Consider the following 25030-nt stretch of genomic DNA (forward strand, 5'->3'; position numbering starts at 1 on the left):
ACCTACATAATAGTGATTGTCCAGTGTTTCACCTTTCTGATCGCACATATATCTCCTGGCTTGCTCAACTGGCATACCTAACCAATATTATCAGCATCTTGAAAGTATAAAAATCGAACTACTGCATGGAACTCCAAATCTTACCTATGGACGGAAGGAAGACATTGCTTAGCTTTACAATGCTCTCTCTCTCTCAAAGACTGGACAAACACCGATTGCAGGAATCCCCCACTGTTTCAAAGCTTTGGCCAAGTATAAGCTCTCCTTTGATTATTCCTATTATCATTTTATTTTGAGTGTTAAGCCGACATTAAACTGATGCTAGAATATCATCTTTCTTTATTGTTACTGATTCTGCCTTTTACAATCACTGCCATACCACTAGGGAATGCTATCATACTTTATTTTATATATTTGTATGTATATTAGTGATATAGTAAAGGCTGCAATCTCTAACAAACCTCTTCCTAGACAGCATGCACCGGATACAGCCACACCGTGACATTATGGGAAAGAGTGATGGATGCTAGGCTGTGAGGAGAGGTAGCGATCTGTGAGCAGTATTATGGTTTCATGTCAGGAAAGAGTACTATAGATGTGATGTTTGCTTTAAGAGTGTTGATGGAGAAGTACAGAGAAGGTCAGAAGGAACTGCACTGTGTGTTTGTGAACTATAAATATAAATATAAATATAAATAGACTAACCAAAGAACAAACCCAAAAGGTCAGTATTTTTAGAAGTATCCATGGGCAGGTGAAAAAACTGTTTTCTGTTTGTTCATTTTAAGCTACCAAAGTACATGACTGCACATGCTGAGCTAAATATGGGTGAAATATAAATACTTGGTGACAAAATGTACCCACTGCCAAACTACTCAGAATTTCCTTTCTAGAAACACAAGCAATGGGAGGATATGACATGCCTTACTTAATAGACAAGGATCATACATCCAACAACCCAATGCTAGACAACTTATGTCAAATGCTTTTCCCCCCAGTGCAACGAAGAGTAAAATAATAAAAATTCCTAATCTAATTAAAAGGTTCCCAGTAAATGATGAAACAGGATGAAACATTGCAATTGTCTCAGTGGAAACCCAGCAAACGCAACACTACAAATTACTTGGATCAAATTTACTTGACTTTTAATTTAATAAATAATTACAAAAATAATGTAAAAAAAAAAAAAAACAAAACTAAGATTAAAGTGCAGATTCAAAAGACTACATGAAAAACTATAGTCAGTTTTAACAGAGGATTGGGATTATGACAGTAAAATCTACAAATCTTCCATCTTTCTAACATAATGCCACACCTTTTGTTTTAATATATCTCTATATATCTCGATATATGTCCTGGGTATGACGTTAAACTGCATCCGGCCCTGCAAGCGGTTCTCCAACTTGCAGAAAAATTCCACCCACTGTAAAAAAAAAAAAAACTTCACACAGCTTTGAGATGACAGAAAGGACTCTTTTTGCTCTCCACGGGAGTATCTCTGCTGCAGCCGCCCATAGGAAGGCTGCTCGCATCATAAAGGAGATGGGGTAAAGCCCTCGGGAGCCCCATCTCCAGAAGAGCTGAAACCTTTGGGGAGCCAATAGGGTCAGGACTGTTGGGGATCAGAACTGGTGTGATGCTGAGGTGTCACCCGCTGCACGGCAGCACTCGGTCCCAATTTGAGGTAGCCCATCCGGGTAGGCACATGGAACGTCTTGTCTCTCGGGCAAAATGATCAACTTCCTCTACTGTCGGAGGAACTGCATAAATTCTGCATTTCAGTGGAGGAACTCTGAGGTGCGGAGACCTGGGACTGGTCAGATCTCTGTAGGTGGATACACCTTTAATTGGTCTGGTCGGTCTGATGACTGTCATACTCGGGGAGAAGCTGTTGCTGTAAAGGATTGGCTTCTTCTGATGGTGTCACTCCTTTCAACAAGCTTATTATGAGACTCAGATTACAGCACTCTCTGGGTGCCTTTTCTGTTGTCTCGGTGTATGCTCCAACCACAGTGAGTGATGTCTCGAAAAGGGAGACATTTTATTCGCAACTTCACTTTGGTGGCTGATGGGTGCCCGCAAGGTGACACTCCTCTGGTCAGGGGTGACTTCAATGCAGCTACTGATACTGACAGGGCTGGCTATGAGGATTGTCTCAGTCCCCATGGGTCTGGGGACCAAGGTGAAAGTGGCTCCATGTTCCTTGACTTTGCAAAAGGTCAGGGGCTGTGAATCGCTGGATCCTGGTTCCAGTGCCCTGAGCCGCATCGTTGGACTTGGTACTGGTGGTGCGGTGAAGGAGATCAATCATATCCTCGTGGGCAGACACTGGAGGCTCTTGCAAAACTGCAGGGTCTACAGAAGTGCCCAGTTTGCGAAGTCTGACCACAGACTTGTTGTTGCTACTCTTAGGATCCAGCTTAGGTCCAGTAGGTTACCACCTAATAGGAAAATGAGCCTGGACTTGGCCAGAGTCCAAGACTGTTTCAAATGAGTTTGCATGAAGCTTATGTGAGAAACGTGAGGATTTGGGTGAAAGCGCTGATCCTAATGTGATGTGGGAGACCTTCCATGACAAGATCCTGGAGGTTGCTGAGGGTTGTGTTGGTGTTACCGGTGTTCCCAGAAAGAGGTGTTTAATTTTGCAGGGCTCCCTGGATATCATTGAGAGGAGTCACAACACACAGCTCAATGTCAACTCTGGTCTGTACCGGGAACTGAGAAGAACGGCTGCGAGGGCTCTCAGGGCAGATAAAGAGGCGTTTGTTAGAGGAATCTGTGAGCAAGTGACACGCCATCTGTGGTCTGGCTACCCACCTCCTGCTTACACACATCCGAATCTGTTCCTTGGAGAGTCGCACCCAGGGCGACTGATGGAACAGTGCTTACGGATGACACTGCAGTTGTGAGCTGTTGGGCTGGCTACTTTGAGCAGTTGTTCAAAGATGATCCTCCGGCTAGTACATTGGATATCTCTGGGTCTACGATTATTCAGGCTGATCCTCCAATTAGCTGTGAACCACCCAATCTCACTGAGACTGCACAGACAGTGAACCAGCTGAGGTAAGGAAAGGCTACAGGGATCTGTGGTATCCGGGGTGAACTTCTTCAGGCTGGTGGTAAGGCTGTCCTCCTGGCATTGCAAACAATCTTTGCTTCCATTTGGGAGACTGGCATCATCCAAACTGACTGGAAAATGGGACTTTTCATCCCTATCTGGAAAGGGAAGGGTGATCACCTGGATTGTGGCAACTGCAGGGGGATAATACTGCTCTTGGTGCCGGGTAAGGTCCTTGATAATGTCATCTTTACTTTACTTGCTCACCCTCCAGCGACTGGAACAGTCTGGTTTTATGCCTAAGAAGTCTACCATCAACCGTGTCCTGACACTGAGGGTCCTCACGGAGCGCAAATGCAAATATCGGCAGAGTTTCTTTTCAGCCTTTGTTGATTTCCGTAAAGCTACTCAGTTGATCGAGCTGCCCTGAGGGTTAGCAGGATTCCCTTGAGGTTGCTAAATATCATGAGCAGCCTGTACACTGGTACTGTCAGTGCTGTGTAGAGTGGAGGCAAAACCTCAGTTTCCCGAGTTGATTTTTAAGATTTATCAGGGGTGTGTTCTTGCTCATACTCTGTTCAATGTTTGTATGGACTGGGTGTCGGGCAAGGTCCTGGGGTACAGTGGTTGTGAGGCATCTGTTGGTGAAGAAAGATACACAGATCTTTACTTTGCTGATGATGCTGTGATCTTCGTGGAGTCCATGGAGGCTCTAATCAAGGCTTTCGTGAGACTGAGCAAGGAGTCTGAATGTCTGGGCTTACGAGTGTCCTGGATAAAAACCAAGATCCAGGCCTTTAATTACCTCTTAGGCACAGCCATCAGCATTGTGTCTGTCTGCACAGAGAGTGTCAACCCTGTCGAGAGGTGTACTTACCTTGGCAGTGACATTCATGTCTCTGGTGACTCTTCCTATCAAGTCAGTAGACTGACTGGGAGAGCAAGGGGGGGTCATGAGGTCGCTGGAAAGGAGCTTGAGGTGCTCCCAATATCTATGCAAAAGGACAAAGGTCCAAGTCTTTACAATCCTGGCGCTTCCTCTCTTGCTATATGGTTGTGAGACATGGACGCTATCCAGTGACCTGAGATAAAGACTGGACTCCTTTGGTAATTTGCCTTTCCAGAAATTCCTTGGGTACTGCTGGTTTGACTTTGTGTTGAATGAGCGGTTGCTCTTGGAGTCCCAAATCAGGCACATTACCTGCATTGTGAAGAAGCGTCCATTACGGCACTATGGCCATATGGCACGATTCCCCAAGGGTGAGTCAGTTCATAGGAGCCTCATTGTTGGGGAACCGAGTGGCTGGACCAGGCCAACAGGTCACCCACATAACACCTGGCTGTAGTAGATAGAGGGTCATTTCCAGAGGGTGGGATGGGATTGCGTGTCTGCCTGGGTGGTTGTCAACCAGGATCCTGAGCACTTTTGTCGTGTGGTGGGTGTGGCAACGCACTGTACCAGTTGCAAGTTCCCCAACTTGACTTGACTTGATATATGTTTAACTAATTATAATAACTTTTCTCCTGATCCTCATCACAGTCCATGTTATAGCTCCAAACAAGCAGCTAAACAAAATGTGCAAGCATTTGTTCTTTTTATATGAGAAATAAGTTTTATCCTTCCACCCTATCCCCCTGTAGAGACTTGTGCATGAACAAGTCTCATGTGCTTGCGACCTAAAAGTGGCTAAGAAACACTGGTTTAGGTGTATGTGTAGTGTGCATGGCTAAATCTGTTTCTTGCCCTGCACAGTGCTTTATACTACGATTAAAATTGTTGCAATAGGATTTGCCAATTATTATTTCTACTTAGTTCACCAGTGGTGAAAGAAACCATTGAAACTTTAAAATAACTATATTATACCAAATGCAAAAGGCCTTTTTATTTTAAAAAAAAAACTGTTGAGCAAATGTGTTATTAACACAAGTTTCAGCAGAAGGGGAGATCTCCCCTTGGATATTCTTGAACTGCATTCTGCTAAAGGCTGGTTTATATATTGACGTCTACACTGGACACGAGGGCTGCGTGGATACATAAAATTTTCCAAACTGTGTGGCATGGCTGATATGGCAACCATGTTCCTAAATGGTGAATTTCATGAAGATGCTGGTTACGCTTGTGCCAGAATGATTAATGAAGGGCACACCGCTTTTCTTTTGAGTTAATACATGCTCCATGCAAAATGACGGCCTGTCCATCAGTAAACATGCATACACAGCCGCCTACCCCGATTTCCTCACACACAGCAATGTCATGAAGTCTGCATTTTAAGGTTGCAGGTGTATGGTGTATTACATGTTACATTTGTTTGACAGGAGTGCTCTGTGATTGACTGTGGGCAGTAAACTTTGCTAAAAAGTTATTGAAAAATGCCACTTATCAGCTGTGTCTCCAGTCGTTTTAGCAAGCACACTATATGTTCTCTTACCAATAAGTTTTTCAGCTGGAGCTCATCAACAAAGAAGCAAGGAAAAACAGATTTAGTAAAATATTAATAATAATAGTGATAATTATAATTAATAAATCATCACTTGACACCCAATAACTTTGTACAAAGATATTTAAAAGACAAATGTACTAATCCACTCTGACGCCATATGTGGATCCTTGCTCTTTAGCATTTACTCAGGTAGTTAATCCTGATGGGGAAAAAAAGAAAAAAAAATTTCCCACGGGAAAGGCTTTGTTGTGGAACTAAAATTTCACCTGTATCATATGATTGATTAAAACCATGTTAATTAAATAGAACTTCGATCGAAAAATGCCTTGCCTATCATCACCACCACTTTAAATTCAGAGAGGACCTTTAACAGCAGGTATTATTCTATAAAACTTTTTCTTATATGCTGCATGCACAGTTGATCATGGCAGATTAAAACCAATCAAATGACTTTTTAAAAATACCTGTAGAAAGCATTACATGGTAATCTTTAGCTGCTGTGTCTCCTTGCAAAATGAACACTGGGTAGTTAAATGGTGCACGGTGACTTTAATAAGCCTATCATGCCATCCCTTCCACCAGAGGGAGCACTCATTTCCACAGACGAGCCTTTGCTGTAGAAATGCTTGCCCCCTGTTAGCTGCTTGCATAATGAACGCTGTATGGATAGCTGTATAGATAAAATTGTTCAAAATGTATTTTAAAAGACTGTAGACAGTTTTCATTATTAATATAATATTTAGTGTGCCTCTTCATTCCCTACTCTGGAGGAGACACTCATTTCCGCAGCTAAGCCTTTGTCGCTGAAATGATGTTCTGTTTACAAAATGAACAGTGGACATCTAAAATTCAGCTAAACCTATTTAAAAAGAATCTAGCAAGTCTCTTGTCATTTTTTTCTCCCCTGTGCCCTTTTGTCCTATCCACATGAAGGGGCACTTGTTTCGTCTGCCAGAGCAGAGCCGCAGAAATGCACACTCTTTGCCTGCTGCTTGCATTATGAATACTGGAATTATAAAATTGTACAAAATTACTTAAAAAGACTTAAGGAAGTCTTCTATATCACTTTCATAGTTACTGTACCCCCACTCCATTCATTCAAGGAGACATTATTTTCTCAGCTAGGCCTTTGCTGTAAAAAAGAGTGCCCCCAGGTCTTCTGCTTTCAAAATAAACACTGGACAGCTATTTAAAAAATAATTTAAAACAATCTATGACTTACTACAGCTGACATGCAAAACTGAGTGTGATCTGTGTGGAATTAGGGTTTTTTATACACACATCTTCTTCAGTGAAGACCCAGCTTTGGTTGTTCCACAGATGTCCCTTGGATCACACAGTACAGCTATGCATTATCATATGGAGCACCTGGCTGCAAGCTCAAAAGTCACTGACATTAAAGGGAGAGCAAAGCACATTGCACAGAAAATGGAGAGAATGACTTTTGTGGTATTTTGTCTCTTTCTCCATGACTTGTTTGGGGAGATCTCAAAGTTAAATGTTACGATTCAGAAGAACTCTTTGATTCTGCCTGAAGCTGTAGCAGATATTGTCAGTTGCAAACTCACAATCAAGGGCATGTCAGACAGACCATTAAGGAATGGAAAGCTGCAAATTTTTCTGCAGCACAATAGGTCGGAATCACTTGCTCAGCAGAAAAAATGTGGTGCCCCAGGATAACACACAGATCTCACACAGACTGAAAACTAAATATGGGGAAAGTCAGAGAGTAATACAGATACAGGCATCACCTTCCAGAATATCCAACTCAAAGGCACAAGTCTCACCAATCACTAGTGATGACCTTCAGTTGCATGTTAAGAAAACAGGAGGGAACAGGACAGCCAGTTTGAAAATATGAGGGGTAATACACAGAAAGAAAGCTCACACAGGTCTATGATTATTTGTTGCTTCTCTTTCTTCTATCATGATTCATGGCCAGATGATTTAACCAGAGGATTTTCTTTTTGGAGAAAATAAGACTGACACTTTTTAAATAACTGGTATCAAGAAGTCATTTTTAAGAACACAAATGATGTCAGGGCCGTATAAACAGAATGGAGATTGCTTAAAAAATCAGCTTAAACACAAATTCTCAGACAAGTCTTATAACAATTTGTAGGAAGTCAGTTTTACACAATATTTTCATCTTATTGAGATCATGCTTGTGGTGGCTATTTCAACAGCTCAGTGTGAATCTGGCTTTCAGGACAGAGCAGAATAAAATCAAAAGTGCTATACTCAATCCATGTCTCAACGTTGGAGGATTTAATCAGGAACAGCTTAGGAGGCCCATCAACTGAGCCCTGTGTCAAACGCTGGCTCATTTCAAATAAAAGGAAAAGACCACCAAATTACAATAAACAAACATTCAAATAGTCAGTGACACAGACTCTGAGCCTGAGTAAATACACAGCCCTTAATGATTGTACACAGTTTGAAAGTTATAATGACATTCAGTTACTCATATAATCTAGATGGACACAAACACATGAGGGAAGGATGCACAGCAAGGGGAAGAAAAAGAATTAGGCACACACACGTGGAGGTTACATAGGTAAGAGACTAAAAGATTAATATTTTACAGTTTTGTTTTTTTTTTTTTTATTTGGTACCTAAATCAAAGCTATTGGCTTTTAATTTTTGCTAGAGGTGAATTTTTGTCTGGGGCACTGCTGTACCCAGGGCTGCCAGGAAAGTCATAGTCTGTAACTCGGTAACTCAGCCGTAGAACAAGTTAGTATGATAAATGTATGCTTATTTTATTCCAGATGTAAAATACAAGAAAAAGCAATAATAGTATTTGATACAACAATTCTAAAATTCACGATACTTTAAAAGGAATGAAAGGAAAATCAGCATACTGCTCTGCGTATCACCAACCTACCTATATGCACAAAAAGGAGATCATTGGCAAGCCAAACGATAACTGGTTATAAATGTTGAAGCAGCAAGAGCTCACTGACATCGGTAACCACATTATTATGATCTTTAATGTATTTACAATGTTATGTCCTAAGTTCTGACACTAATTTTCTTAGATTCCTCATAATACACACTCCAGTATCTCAGTTTTCAGCTGTCTCTCTATTCTCACGGCCAGACTATACCTTCATCAGTACTTCCTTGCCAGCGTTATACAAGGCGCCGCCAATTGTGGATATACAGTGCATCCGGAAAGTATTCACAACACTTCACTTTTTCCACATTTTGTTATGTTATAGCCTTATTCCAAAATAGATTAAATTCATTTTTTTCCTCGGAATTCTACACACAACACCCCATAATGACAATGTAAAAATAGTGTACTTGAGGTTTTTGCAAATTTATTAAAAATAAAAAAATTGAGAAAGCACATGTACATAAGTATTGACAGCCTTTGCCATGAAGCTCAAAATGGAGTTCAGGTGCATCCTGTTTCGCCGGATCATCCTGGAGATGTTTCTGCAGCTTCATTGGCGTCCACCTGTGGTAAATTCAGTTGATTGGACATGATTTGGAAAGGCACACACCTGTCTATATAAGGTCCCACAGTTGACAGTTCCTGTCAGAGCACAAACCAAGCAGAAAGTCAAAGGAATTGTCTGTATACCTCAGAGACAGGATTGTCTCGAGGCACAAATCTGGGGAAGGTTACAGAAAAATTTCTGCTGCTTTGAAGGTCCCAATGAGCACAGTGGCCTCCATCATCCATAAGTGGAAGAAGTTTCAATCCACCAGGGCTCTTCCTAGAGCTGGCCGGCCATCTAAACTGAGCAATCTGGGGAGAAGGGCCTTAGTCAGAGAGGTGACCAAGAACCTATGGTCACTCTGTCAGAGCTCCAGAGGCCCTCTGTGGAGAAAGGAGAACCTTCCAGAAGGACAACCATCTCTGCAGCAATCCACCAATCAGGCCTGTATGGTAGAGTGGCCAGACGGAAGCCACTCCTTAGTAAAAGGCACATGGTGGCCCGCCTGGAGTTTGCCAAAAAGCACCTGAAGGACTCTCAAACCATGAGAAACAAAATTCTCTGGTCTGATGTGACAAAGATTGAACTCTTTGGTGTGAATGCCAGGTGTCACGTTTGGAGGAAACCAGGCACCGCTCATCACCAGGCCAATACCATCCCTACAGTGAAGCATTGTGGTGGCAGCATCATGCTGTGGGGATTTTTTTCAGTGGCAGGAACTAGGAGACTAGTCAGGATAAAGGGAAAGATGACTGCAGCAATGTACAGAGACATCCTGGATGAAAACCTGCTCCAGAGCGGTCTTGACCTCAGACTGGGGCGACGGTTCACCTTTCAGCAGGACAACGACCCTAAGCACACAGCCAAAATATCAAAGGAGTGGCTTCAGGACAACTCTGTGAATATCCTTGAGTGGCCCAGCCAGAGCCCAGACTTGAATCCGATTGAACATCTTTGGAGAGATCTTAAAATGGCTGTGCACCAATGCTTCTCATCCAGCCTGAGCTTGAGAGGTGCTGCAAAGAGGAATAGGCGAAACTGGCCAAGGATAGGTGTGCCAAGCTTGTGGCATCATATTCAAAAAGACTTGAGGCTGTAATTTCTGCCAAAGGTGCATCGACAAAGTATTGAGCAAAGGCTGTGAATGCTTAGGTACATGTCAATTTTCAGTTTTTTCATTTTTAATAAATTTGCAAAAACCTGAAGTAAACTTTTTTCAGGTTGTCATTATAGGGTGTTGTGTGTAGAATTCTGAGGAAAAAAATGAATTTCATTTATTTTGGAATAAGGCTGTAACATAACAAAATGTAGAAAAAGTGATGCGCTGTGAATACTTTCCGGATGCACTGTATTTACTGTACTCAGAAGTTCACATTGAGCGGATCATCAGCGCATGCAAATGAGGAGGACCAACGTGGAAAGGTTCTGGTAGGTCAGAGGTTGCTTTGCTATTTATAATACAGTAAAACCTCAACATCCAAAGACTGCATGTACAAAAGTGTAACCCATTTTGCAACACTCCAAATCTAGTTGTGCCTATTTGTGGCCATTAACAACAGAAAAACAATTTTGAGAGATCTGTCATTCAGCAGCAATAACAGGTATGTGATGCCCTTACATTTCAAGGGACTGCACTGAATGTGTCTACTCCGCACCAAGCTGCTGAACCTCATTAATGATGGTGGATAGGGTTTGCAAATGCTCCCCACGAACAAGATATTCCCAGCAAGTGCATGACATAATCTTGCACTAATTAAGTCCCTGCCACTTCTACAAACCACCTGTCACTACTACCGATTTAATGGTTTAGTGAGGTTCTTGAATGGGCCCTGTCACGGTTGCTCAGGGCTCTGGTGGAGCCTTAGAAGACAATCAAACTTGACTATTGAGGAAGTAAAAGTTGTAACAAGTTTTCCATACGTTACCGAGTAACAAGGGTTGGCAGCATATTGCCGTTACATCCGCCCGACCAGGGCTGTGGAGTTGGAGTCAGAAGCAATTATTGGGTTACTAACTGAATACTGTATAATTTGTAATATAATGTGCTAAAATTTCCGATTTAACATATAAAGATTCGATTAAACTATTATTTCTTCTGGATTTTTGATAATAATACTGTTTCCTCTTAAATTTTGAGTCTTATGTTTAATGTTGCACAATGTTTGTAAATGACAACATTTATACAGCCATTAAACCCGAACTTTAACAGGTTAAGGAGGTTTAATAATATAAATACACTTTCTAAGACTGTGAACCCGGCATGTTGAGTATACTTCTGTGCCTCAATCACCGTTAGAGCTATGCTGACAAGAGATGTGTGCTCCTGACAGAGCTACGCATGGAAAATTGCCTAGATGCTTAGATAAAGTACAATCCATAAATGCCCCCCTCATGTTTCTAATTAAGCCAAATAGAACCTTGCCCAAACATAAATAAAGGGAAATAGTTTTCCAGCCAGTCCTAGGGTTGGTGTACACTGGAAAGTACACTAACAGTAGTTGAAGCTCTGTAGTTGAAGAAAGAGGCCATCGATGCAATGCTAGAAATAGGCTCTGCAGATTTGTCTGAAGGGTGCCAAAAAGAAAAAAAAAATGTATTAAGTCACAGTAGGGAGCAACACGAAAGGAGGGTCATTGAGAATGGATTACAAACCACTTGACAACTCAAGAAAGATAGGTATAATGTCTGCCAAGCTGTTGTCAGCAATGGTAGGGAAAAGATGATGACCATAACTGGGAATATTGTCGATAGGAGAAAGGAACAATGTGAAGAAACTTTCAAACTTTCAAGGGATAGCAACTATTTGGTAAAATTCATGCCAGTGTATTGATACAGAGACTCTATCCAACAGCAGAAAATGTAATTAAGGAATAGCCATGACTCCACTCTGGCCATGAGATCTTCAACCTATTTTTTATCCTTTACAGGCATACGCAGATGTTGTGAAAATTTGCCAATCCACTCTACATGTGATTTGTGTACTTATACCATGCATCAAGTAAGAGCATCTTGTGGGAGAAGATTCAAGAGTACAGGGTTCTTAGGCTGCTATTATATGCCATCTGGTTCCTACATCTATGTTTGAAAATAATGTTGTCTTCTGGGCCTCATCAGACTGATCTCTAGTGCACACTAGAATGGTTTGCAGCCAAATGTTATGTGGCAGGGATAAGAAATTGCATCTCCAAATATTAGGCCATGGCTCTCTCCTTGAAAACAGTGGCTTGCTCCCTTTATATATAAGGTGTCTAGTTGCCCCAAGTAGAAGAATAGTTCTTCAGTGTCTTGTTCATGAGTGAGTGTGCAGGTGATAATGAGATCAACCAATGTATTGGTGCAGAAGCAGCAATTTTACAAATGCTGCATACAGACAGTGGTAGTAAAAAGTGTGCCAAATCCTCAAAAGAAGCAATACAATTTAGATGTTCTTCTACATTTCCAGCTTCAAATATAGTCCTGTACAAAAAGAACAAGAGCAGAAGTGCAGGCAAACAAAATGAGGCTCCTGCACAAGGTTGGTATGCTTATTCTCTGTGACGGGGTGAGAAGTTCAGCTATATGGGAAGGCTTCACAGTAGAACCACTGCCTTTTCAGACTGAGACAAGGCAATTAATATGGTGTGGGCATGTATTTAGGGTGTTCCCTGGGCTCCTCCTACGGGAGATTACAAGGTATAGTCCAGCTGGGACAAGACTGGCTTGAGGCATTATACAGTGAGAACTTGAGAAAAGGGTATTTTTTTCAGGTTGAAATTTGTGCTTACTTACAGACACTTTGAAAAGCACACTTTAGGAATATTAAGAGGACAAGTAGCTTTAGGCTTATTTTATGTTTTCATTATAGGTCAACATACTATATATACTTAATCATGTTTACACATGAAACACCTGCAATTTTAAATGAATATACATACTGTCTCAAAAACTCTTAATTTATATATTTGAATTTCTTTATGAAAAAACATTACTACACCACTATATAAGATGATCATTATAGAAAATAATTTCACTTTATGCTGCCATGCCTTACTTATCAGCTGAATAAAGCTGTTACAGTGTTGCTCATAGATATGTACTGATGCTATGATCAGCATTTTCAGTAGGTGTACCCTCCCCCACTGTGACTCTATCTCAAACAACCTAACCTTTTGAATGAAAGGCATTCACTTTTGCATAGTTGTTACAGAAATACTTTTTACAAAATGAAAGCCAAGTCATTTGAAAGGATACCAGTTATACCACAGCCATTTAGATTTAAACCAAATATGTGAGATTTTTTTGTTTCAGATCAAACTGATAATTTACATTATGTACAGGTGCTGGTCATAAAATTAGAATATCATGACAAAGTTGATTTATTTCAGTAATTCCATTCAAAAAGTGAAACTTGTATAGTAGATTCATTACACACAGACTGATGTATTTCAAATGTTTATTTCTTTTAATTTTGATGATTATAACTGACAGCTAATGAAAGTCCCAAATTCAGTATCTCGGAAAATTGTGAAAAGGTTCAATATTGAAGACACCTGGCGCCACACTCTAATCAGATAATTAACTCAAAACACCTGCAAAAGCCTTTAAATGGTCTCTCAGTGTAGTTCTGTAGGCTACACAATCATGGGGAAGACTGCTGACTTGACAGCTGTCCAAAAGACGACCATTGACACCTTGCACAAGGAGGGCAAGACACAAAAGGTCATTGCTAAAGAGGCTGACTGTTCACAGAGCTCTGTGTCCAAGCACATTAATAGAGAGGCGAAGGGAAGGACAAGATGTGGTAGAAAAAAAGTGTACAAGCAATAGGGATAACCGCAACCTGGAGAGGATTGTGAAACAAAACCCATTCAAAACTGTAGGGGAGATTCACAAAGAGTGGACTGGTGCTGGAGTCAGTGCTTCAGGAACCACCACGCACAGACGTATGCAAGACATGGGTTTCAGCTGTCGCATTACTTGTGTCAAGCCACTCTTGAACAAGAGACAGTGTCAGAAGCGTCTCGCCTGGGCTAAAGACAAAACTGCTGCTGAGTGGTCCAAAGTTATGTTCTCTGATGGAAGTAAATTTTGCATTTCCTTTGGAAATCAAGGTCCCAGAGTCTGGAGGAAGAGAGGAGAGGCACAGAATCCACGTTGCTTGAGGTCCAGTGTAAAGTTTCCACAGTCAGTGATGGTTTGGGGTGCCATGTCATCTGCTGGTGTTGGTCCATTGTGTTTTCTGAGGTCCAAGGTCAACACAGCCGTCTACCAGGCAGTTTTAGAGCACTTCATGCTTCCTGCTGCCGACGAACTTTATGGAGATGCAGATTTCATTTTCCAACAGGACATGGCACCTTCACAAAGTGCCAAAGCTACCAGTACCTGGTTTAAGGACCATGGTATCCCTGTTCTTGATTGGCCAGCAAACTTGCCTGACCTTAACCCCATAGAAAATCTATGGGATATTGTGAAGATGAAGATGAAGATGCAATACGCTAAGCCCAACAATTCAAAAGAGCTGAAGGCCACTATCAGAGCAACATGGGCTCTCATAACACCTGAGTAGTGCCACAGACTAAGAAAAAAAGTTAGGCGCACCAGTGCAACCAGTGCAAAAAGTTAGTCTAGAGCCCTGAGCATATTGTTAAAAAATGCCTCTTTGATTCATCAGCAGCTTCAAAATTTACAAACATTGTAAGTAACCAGTCCATTTGTAGTGCTTACTACAAAAGTGAAGATAATGTAAATAGTTAAGGTGGACCATTTTAATACTAAGGTGAGAGCTGCTACTGACATAGTCGCACCTGACAAGATAGTTAAAAAATCTTCAAGCACTATTATATCAAGGAAGACTCAAAGAGTGTTGATCTAAAGAGAACATGCCGGAGAGCCGAGTGTAAATGGAGAAAAACTAAACTGATTATTCACTATGAGATATTGAAGGTTAAAATAACAGAATACAACAACATAGTCCGTCTTGATAGGAAGTGTTATTTCTGTAGAATTATAAATAACAATGCTAGTAATCCAAGAGTCTTTTTCTCTACAACTAATCGTCTGCTAAACCCAGGGGCCTCATGCATAACGCCATGCATAGAATTCGCACTATAACATGACATAAGCACAAAAGCCAAAATGTACTTACGCACAGAAAAATCCAGATGCAGGAATCTGTGCGTACTCCAACTTCCGCGTTCTTCCGCTGCATAAATCCCGGTCAGCGTGAAAAGTAACGCATGAGCACGAGCCTTCTGTCCCAACCCGTCTCCTCCCAGAATTATGCCACTTTGAATATGCAAATCAATATAAAAATAGCCCTTAAGCTCAGCGATCTGTGAAAAGGCAATGGCAAAAGCATGGGGGAAAATATTTGCTGAAATTCTTATATCAAGTGGAGGCAAAGGAAAAACGTACTATTTGTTGGTTTAAACAGTGGGATAATCAACAAATGGAAGTTGATCGAGTGACATAGCATATTGGAGAAACTTGATAGCTCAAGTTCACAAAGTCACATAGTGCCAAAATAAAAAAGAAGTCACATATCAAAGTCGCGGTGAAAAGGCGAGTTGTAGCCCACTGTCCGAGTGTCATATGAAAGCTTATTAGGGTACAGAGAAAAAATAGGCACACAGTGGAGAAAAAAAGCACGAAAAGTCAACTTTAATGTCGAAATTTCCACTTTAATCACGTAGTTTATTTGGTCATTAAAGTAGAACATCATAAACTTCATCTTAAAATCATCTAATTTACTAGTGCTCTGTGTGTGTGAATCACTACGTGCTTCCGTTCTTTCTCTTTCTCCGACAGGACACAGAATCCATTACATTCATGATATTACAGCTCTCTGAATAATTAAAATATTGAGATGTATACGTAATATCATTTTCATAATAATTGTAATGAAAGCATGTTATTAAACATGGGAACACAATGGCGCAGTGATTGGTCATGTCTCACACAAGATGCTGTTGTGCCATGCGCGACTTTCGATGAAATAATTTATTGTAGCAGTACTGTCTCTTTCAAACATACTAAGCTCCAATTTCTGTCGTTACTTTTCTTTCCCCAAATACCCAATCGCCACACAATCAGCTCTGTAATAGACGTTAAGCCATCTGTAAGCTTACGACAACGATTCTTCAAAACTTTTAAGGAATATTGAAATATCTTCATAGTACCTGTTTAATTATTCTATCTATCTATCCTTCCAGTGTCGTGCCAGCCTCAGCAAATATACAGCGTGCAAGGCAGGAACAATACGTGAACTTGCTAGCGCTGCAGCACCATATCCTCACATGTTTAATTATTAACAATACAGATTATTTAAATGAAGTTAAAGTTTTATCTGTACAATATAATCAACGTATTTTGCTGTATTTCACCTTAAAAATGATATTATTATATGTAAATACGCACTTTATAAAGTGGCGCAGGTTGTGCAATATTATAACTGTAGTGCAAGTTTACAGTGGGGTAATTGTACTTATAAGTACAAACAGTTCTACAAGGAGCAATTAATTGAGTGCGTTTATAGTTCTTGGGATGAAACTGTTTCTGAACCGCGAGGTCCATACAGGAAAGGCTTTGAAACATTTTGCCGTGGCTTTGGCAGCATGTGCTTGATGCTGTATACCGATAATTCCATTTCCGATCAGCTGCTGCTGTAATTCCCCACTCAGATACAGTGATATAAATACTCCGAGTGGTGCAGTGAGAGTAATATGGAAAAAGATGATCCGCTGTGGCAACTCTTAAAGGGAGCAGCTGAAAGAAGAAAAATAAGAAGATTGTGCAATGAGAGTAACAACGCTAAAGCAGTTATGGTATTTGGAATACTATGGCTATTCCCTGGGCCATTATATTATTACAGGTAATCTACAATCAGATGTACAGTGGAACCTCGGTTCAAGAACGTCTCGGTACACGTACAACTCGGTTTACGACCAAAAAGTTTGCCAAACTTTTGCCTCGGTTCACGACCACACACTCAGTATATGAACAAGCCAGTTTCCCTTTCGGTTTGTACATGTTCAGTCTCTCCCTGTGCATTTCCTGTGCAGCAAGCGAGAGAGAGAGAGAGAGCGAGCAAGAGAGAGAGAGCACGACACACAGACACACACACACAGCGCTAGAGAGGGGGCGCACACACACAGGCAGCGCAGAGAGGGGGCGCACACACACACAGGCAGCGCAGAGAGGGGGCGCACACACACACAGGCAGCAGAGAGGGGGCGCACACACACACAGGCAGCAGCAGAGAGAGGCACACACACACAGGCAGCAGCGCACACACAGAGAGACCCGTGCACACACACACACAGGCAGCACGAGAGAGACCCGTGCACACACACACACACACACACACAGAGAGAGGCAGCCCGAGATGCAAACACACAGGCAGCGCGAGAGAGAGCTGGACACATTAAGGTAGGAAGGCAGTTAAAGAATGCACTGGGCTTGATTTTGTTTTCACTTCTGTTTCCAGTGATCTGTTCGTAGCGTGCATTGTTGCAATGTTATTTTTCTCAGTGGTTTATTAAATTACGGATTTTTTCAAATGTTCATTATTTTCCCTGTGCTTAAAACTCATTTAAAAAGTGCTTTTAGCCGGCGGATGGTAGCGCTATAGCGCAAACTATTGCAGTGTTAGTTTTCTCTGTTGTTCAAGGTTTTCTCAGTGTTATTCAATGTTTTTACATTTAGTTTACTATTACGCTGTGCATTCTATGGTTTAATTAACTATATTTGTGCTTAAAAACTTAAAAAAATATATATATTTACATACAGTTCATATGGTCTGGAACGGAGTTGCTTCGGTTCACGACCAAAGTTTTGTAAAGAATTATGGCCGTGAACCGAGGTCCTACTCTATTACACTAATAAACAATATGCGGTTGGTTTCAGTGAATTTATAAAGCCGCGTCAGAAATGTGGTTCTAAGAAATAAAGGGTAACCACACAGGAACAGTAGCACTGCTTTGACGCTGGGTGCCGCCAGTCTGCAAAAGCGAGCGGACGACAAGGTATGAGGTACCGTGGAAAAGTGCGTGGCTTTACGCCAAGATTAGGTTTTATACATCACGATTTGAACGTGGAAAAGTTCTTACGCAACATTTCCGTGCGTACACACCGTTTATACATGAGGCCCCAGGTCACTCAATGGCATGCCTCCAAAATACTTCCAGTGAAACTTGTGAGTAGGGCTGCACGATTAATCTTTTTTTTTGTCATGTTAACGATATTTAAGACCCACGATCAGTTAATAAATATCGTCGCGATTTTACAGTATAAAGACCAAAATGTTTTTTATGGGCGGAGTTTACGGATTGGACTGCGTCACTATGACGTTACTGCGTCTAGATTGCAAGCGCTTTCTGAAGCAGTAGAAGTCAATAGCAGCAATAACAGTCAGTCAGAATAAACATATGATGGCGGAGCAACGTGAGGTAGGTGCAGAAGTGCGATCGTTAGTTCCTAAAAAGGGGTCATACTCAGTTGTCTGGAACTATTTTGGTTTCGAGGAATGCGATATTGATCAGGTACGAGTCTTGTGCAAACTTTGCTCCTGTTCCGTCCAAACGTCCCAAGGTAACACAACAAACCTCATTAACCACCTTAAAAGCCACCACAAAGTACACTATCAAGAATTTCAACGACTGAAAAGCACAAACAGCAACAACAAAAAATTACCAGCCATCCACAACACAGACAACAATATCAGGGACATTGTTCAACGCAATACCATATCTGCCTAGCTTGCAAACACACCAGGAAATAACAGAGGCGATCACGTACCATATAGCAAAAGGATATGTGTCCAATAACCACCGTGAGCAGTGAGGGGTTTAAAAAAATGATCGCAACACTTGATAAAAGATACAGCATTCCCTCACGCAACCATTTTTCCAATGTTGCGCTTCCCTCGCTGTATGCGAAATGCCGAAAAGAAATAGAAAGAGAAAGTCTCAGGCTCAGCCTTGAATATTTTGCTGCCACGACCAACTTATGGTCAAGCAGAACTGCGGAACCGTATTTGAGCTTGACAGTTCATTTTATTGACAGCGAGTTTTGAGATGAAAAGCAAGCTTTTGCAAACTTCGTTTTTCCCACAAGACCATACAGGAAGCGATGTCCGCTTGGGGCTTGGTGGAAGAAAGACTTTTGTGCATCACAACGAACAACGCAGCTAATATGATTAGGGCAGCATCTGTGAATAACTGGCCGAGGCTACACTGCTTTGGTCACAGACTTCATTTAGCCATCGGTAAGTTGTATGTTTTTTTCCCCAGATATATTGAAACAATTTGACAATTTAAAAATATTAATTGTTGTTGTTTTAGTGATATTATAATCAGGGGTGCACATAACTGATACGCAGGTACGCATGCGTGGCAAAAATGATGAATGCGTAACGTCATTTTGTTACTACAGCGCTTTCGCGTACAAAACAGAAGAGCTCTTGACTGTGACCGTTTTTTGACAGCGTGCGATTAAAATTTCACCTTCACCATTTGTTTTATGTCCTTTTGGTTTAGGTACTGCATTTATGTTCGAAAAGTGTTTATTCCTCCGACTGAGGACCCTATTCTGCACCGGCGGAAAGCACCATACAAAGTGGTATCGTTTTGAAATAAAATAATTTTGCGTGTTTTCCGCTTGTGGCAGTGGTAATTTTTAAATGAGGCGCAGCTGTGCACATTTTCGGCTACTTTAAAACGGCCAAATGACAGTGCGCTCTTCACCAACAGTCTTTAGTCAGTGACGTTATTTATTAAACGATATTTAAGCGCCACGCACTCACGTGATATTAGATACGTACTCAAATAACATTTTATTTTATTTTGGTTTTATCACAAATGAACAACTGATTCTTTCGTACCATTTTTAATGAAACGCAATACATTTGTTTAATGCATATTACGCTCAAAACGCAACCTTGTGTTCCGTCAAGTTGCACAATGACGATAAAAACCACAAAACCTTAAGGGAGCGATCTGCACTTATTAAGACCTCGCTGCGGAGTGCGTACAAAACACCAGTTCCTGCTACTCACCTGAGGAACACACTCAAAAATTTATGTGCACCCCTGATTATAATGACAAATTATAATGACAATGAGTCATATGTCTACAGTATAATAATAATCATTTTTATTCTGCTAATCTATCAAATTCATTTATCAAAGTTAAAAAATATTTGATTAGTCAATTACTATTATGTCAATGTTTGTGAACCCAGATGAGTTTAGAATAAGTGAGTGTTTATTATTTATTAATAAATGTTTGATAATTGTCTTATGTAGGTGTATATAATTAGTGAAATAAAAAACATTTTTTTTTTATTTCTGATCAAAAGTTGCATAAACAACAAGAGTCTTCCTGTGTCTTACTGTTTTTTTTCTGATCATGTTTATTTCCTGAAGAGAATGCCATGAAGGATCCAAGAATTGACCGGGCTGTGGGGCTCTGTAAAAAGTTGGTGAGCTCCTTCTCTTACAGCTGGAAGCGAAAGAGAGAGTTTTTAGCTGCACAAAAGGAGATGAAACTCCTAGAGCACTCACTGAAAACAGAGTGTCCAACAAGGTGGGGATCACGTCAGGCCATGACAGAGAGAATCATCGAGCAGCAAAAGGCCATTGCACGTGTCCTGTCCTCTGACAAGAAGTCTCGTCATCTTATCCCAACATGGCAGGATATGGATGTACTAGAGGCAATCAACAAATCCTTGCACCCTCTAGTTAATTTTACAGATGCGCTGTCTGGCGAGAAGTACGTCAGCGTGTCATTTGTTAAGCCAGTTCTTCATCTTTTCAACGCATCAATCTTGAAAATTAAGGATGATGATACTGACCTGTCAAGAGCAATCAAGTCAAAAATTTTGGAGTACCTAAACGAAAAATACAGTGACCCAGCTCTACTGGACATGGCATCTATGGTGGATCCACGATTTAAAATGAGATACACGGCTAAGGACAACAAAACAACAATTCAATCCAGACTCAAAGCTGAGATGCAGACTTTGGCAATTATGGTAATAAAAATGAGCTGCACTGAGATCTATATTAGTGTTTTGAGTCTCAATTAGTTAAATTTGTTCTAAATGCCTTTTTCTGTGTTTAGGTGCCACCCCAAGAAACAGCACAAGAGACCAGCGAGGAGGATGCTGAAGCTGGATGTGCCCCAAAGAAAAAGTTGACTTTAGGAAGCTACTTTAAAACTGCTGAACAAGCCTTGCCACCTAACAACTAGAAATCCAGTGTAGCCTGTGAGCTGGAATCTTACTTGCAGTTAAGCTACCTGGATAGTGAGGGGGACCCATTAAAATGGTGGAAAGAACATGAAGATCTACCCAAGGCTTTCAAAAGTGGCAAAAAAATACTTGTGCATACAAGCCACAAGCTCTCCTTCAGAGAGGGCTTTTAGTTCCGGTGAAATGTAGTTACTTGCTTGCAGTCTTCCCTAAAGCCCGATCAAGTTAACAGGCTTGTGTTCTTAGCCAAAAATCTGTAACATGTTGTAAAAATTTTTTATTCTTATTTGATTTTATTACAAGTTGATGTAAAAGAGGCAGTTTAATTTTATTTATTTACCACAGCTAAGAAAAACTCTCCATTCTAAACATGTTCGGTTTGTTTATTTTTCTTTATTTGTGGCTGTAAAGTGCAATAAGAATACACAAGTGAATAAAAGTTCATTACCAAAGGAATAATCGTCATTATTAATCATCGTCATTAAAAATTTTGAGTAAAATAATCGTGATAATCATTTTTTCTGTTATCGTGCAGCCCTACTTGTGGGGCTTTTGCTGTATTTTTTAATCAAAAAAATAATATTAGAAATAATATAGTACATCTCCCCAATACTGATCCTCTTAAACCCCGGTACTCCATTATAAACAATTTAACTTCTTTCACCAGGATAGATTTACCTGATTTATGTAAAATGATTCTCAACTGAGACCCTCCATCTGCATCCTTGACCCAATACCAACAAGTTTTTTTCAAAGAAGTATCTGGCGTTCTAATTGATAGTATTCTTAACATAGTAAACTCGTCATTAGATACGGGGGTCTTCGCAGACTGTCTTAAGACTGCTGTAGTTAAATCCCTGCTGAAGAAAAATAATCTGGACTCCTCTGTTTTTGAAACTTTTAGACTTACTTCTAACCTGCCTTTCTTAAGTAAAATCCTAGAGAAGGCAGTCATTATGCAGCTAAATGACCATCTCAATAAACATGCTATTCTTGATAAGTTTCAGTCGGATTTTAGAACAAATCACAGTGCAGAAACTGCACTCGTTAAAGTAGTAAATGACTTGCGGGTAAATGCAGACAGAGGCTGTTTATCTGTTCTCATCCTCTTAGATCTGAGTGCCGCATTTGATACCATTGATCTTAATATTCTTAGAAATCACCTTAGTCAATGGGTGGGCCTCTCTGGCAGTGTCTTAAATTGGTTTGAATCCTACCTGGCAAAAGACACATGATATTCTATATGGTGTCCCACAAGGCTCTACCCTGGGTCCGCTGATCTTTTCAATTTGCATGTTTCTGTTAGGTCAGATTATCTCAGGGCATAACGTGAGCTACCAGAGCTATGCTGATGACACACGCCTGTATTTATCAATAGTGCCTGGTGACCCCAACACTCTTGATTCACTGACACAATGTTTTACTTGTGTTTCTGAATGGATGAGTAGTAATTTTCTCAAACTAAATAAGAAGAAAACAGAAACTTTAGTGATTGGCAAAATGGATATAATGAGGTTATTAGAAATAAAAATAAACATTAGGATTAAAAGTCAAGACGGAGGTAAGGAACTTGGGGGGGTAACTATTGACTCTGACCTGAATTTTAAATCACATATAAATCAGATTAGTAGGACAGCATTTTTTCACTTAAGAAATATAGCAAAAGTTAGACCTCTTCTAACATTGCAAGATGCTGAGAAATTACTTCACACTATTGTTTTCAGTCGACTAGATTACTATAACGCACTCCTCTCAGGACTACCGAAGAAAGACATCAATCGATTGCAACTAGTGCAGGATGTAGCTGCTAGAATCTTAAATAGGAAAAGAAAATAAGAGTACATTTCTCCAGTTTTGATGTCACTACATTGGTTACCTGTGTCATTTAGAACTGACTTTAAAATACTGCTGAAAACACATTATTTTAATATTACTTCTCATAGCTTCATCCTAGTTAAATCCGTAGGCTCTGTATATTCAATTAATTATCATTATTATTCATGGTGGCTTCAAAATCTGTACTAACCCCTACTTTACTTTCTCTTATTCTTTTTCCGGTTTTCTGTGGTGGCGATCTGTGCAACCACCACCTAATCAAAGTACCGTGATGCCCCTCCCTACATTGATAGATTAAAGGCCAGAAGTCCACATGATCATCATCATCATCAAGTTGTTCCATGAGAACCATGAACACAATGAGGACTGACTGAGGTCATTTATGTTAGGTAGAATACCTATAGGGGGCTGGGTGGTCTCGTGGCCTGGAACTCCTGCAGATTTTATTTTTTTCTCCAACCGTTTGTTGTTTTTTTTTTTTCCTGTCCTCCCTGGCCAACTGACCTTACTTTTATTCTATGCTAATTAGTGTTCCCTTATTTTAATTCTTATTTATTTTGTCTTTTTTTCTCTTTCTCCATCATGTAAAGCACTTTGAGCTGCATTATTTGTATGAAAATGTGCTATATAAATAAATGTTGTTGTTCTTCAGATTTCCCAAGTAGAAAATACATCAGGGATTTACAGCCTTATAATTCCTCTATCAATGGTTGAAAATTTAAAAATCACTTTATCCTCCAAACAGTTACTTCAGAAAAGGAACTGGGAGCAGTAGTGTCACAGGTCATCATCGTTTTTTACAGCCGTTTCTGAATTATAGAAATTCATTTTTAATTTGGCCTCTCTCTCTCTCTATCTGCAGCACAATACAGAAATGCAGGCAAACTAAATAATATAGAGATAAAACTTAACCACGAACATATACCTTAATATTTAACAAATACTTTATTTAATATGTGTTAAATTTTACAGTGCATTTAGGAGGTTTCAAATCACTCAGATTCACATTAATTTGTGACTTTATCTTTTACTTTTTTGATGTTATTATTTTTTAATAATGTGCTGCCTTTTTGATTTTCATGAGCTCCGAGTAGTCTTTTTATATAGTAACATGTCTTACTTACAGCCACAAGACAACCGGAAGCAAAGTATAAAAGTCCACTTTGTGAGCTTCTAGGTTAACCAAGGATATTGGATATTTTTAAAATGCTTTTGTAAGAGCAGGTTTGGAAAGCTCATAAATAATTATGGTTTTGCATATTTTTTTGACTCCATTTCCTCATTATTTCGGACTTTTTACGCATTTCTTTGACTTTGTAGTTTCTGAACATAGCCTATTTTTGATGACAAATCTTCATCTCTATCCACTTCTAACTTGTTGTGCCATTCACTGGCTATGACTAGTTTTATCTGTGTCAAAATAACAACAATATGAAGGAGTATAACTGTTTTTTGTTTTGCACTACCTTGAAATTATTTCACAAATATCCTGAAAAACACTTGAGAATTAAAAGTTCTCATTATCACAGATATGAAGTTAGAATTGTTGTGTAGACCTAATAATCATAATTACCACAGCCTTTGAGCTCATAATAATTACCACAGCCTTTGAGCAGACTAGTATTTAAATTTTTCTGTATGCATCATTGTGCATGTTATGTAGACAATGTATATAAAGGAGTAAATGAGGTATTACCGAATCCTGATTTGACTTTCAAACAAACTCTTCAACATTATTTTATACAGTTTCATTTTTTGGGGTATACAATTTAAAGATGCTCAACACAAACAGCTACATAGTGGCTGCCAATATATAACTACAAGCACAGGCTGATAAAAATACTGGAAAAATTATTGTTTAATTTTAATATCTTGACAATTATCCCCTATTTTATGGTAATCAGATTTTTAATATTATTATTATAACAAGTTAAAACAGGCATTTATCTTTTTACATTTAAGTACAGATACATTTTTGTAAAATAAAAAAAAAAAAATCGAGATGTCAAAATACAATA

The 25030-nt window shown here is 39.9% G+C and overlaps 2 protein-coding genes across 6 annotated transcripts in view; one reads left to right on the forward strand and one right to left on the reverse strand.

Annotated features, from left to right (window-relative positions):
• herc2 (HECT and RLD domain containing E3 ubiquitin protein ligase 2) overlaps positions 1-25030 on the reverse strand; it is a 390659-nt gene that overhangs the window by 318164 nt on the left and 47465 nt on the right. The gene's annotated exons all lie outside the window — the stretch shown is intronic.
• On the forward strand, positions 19113-21777 carry LOC120523416 (E3 SUMO-protein ligase ZBED1-like). Its single transcript, XM_039744708.1, has 2 exons — positions 19113-19191; positions 20350-21777. Exons 1-2 carry the CDS (start codon positions 19119-19121, stop codon positions 21009-21011), a joined length of 735 nt encoding a protein of 244 aa, XP_039600642.1. The 5' UTR covers positions 19113-19118; the 3' UTR covers positions 21012-21777.

This window comes from Polypterus senegalus, chromosome 2 (assembly GCF_016835505.1).
Source record: "Polypterus senegalus isolate Bchr_013 chromosome 2, ASM1683550v1, whole genome shotgun sequence".
Lineage (NCBI taxonomy): Eukaryota > Metazoa > Chordata > Cladistia > Polypteriformes > Polypteridae > Polypterus > Polypterus senegalus.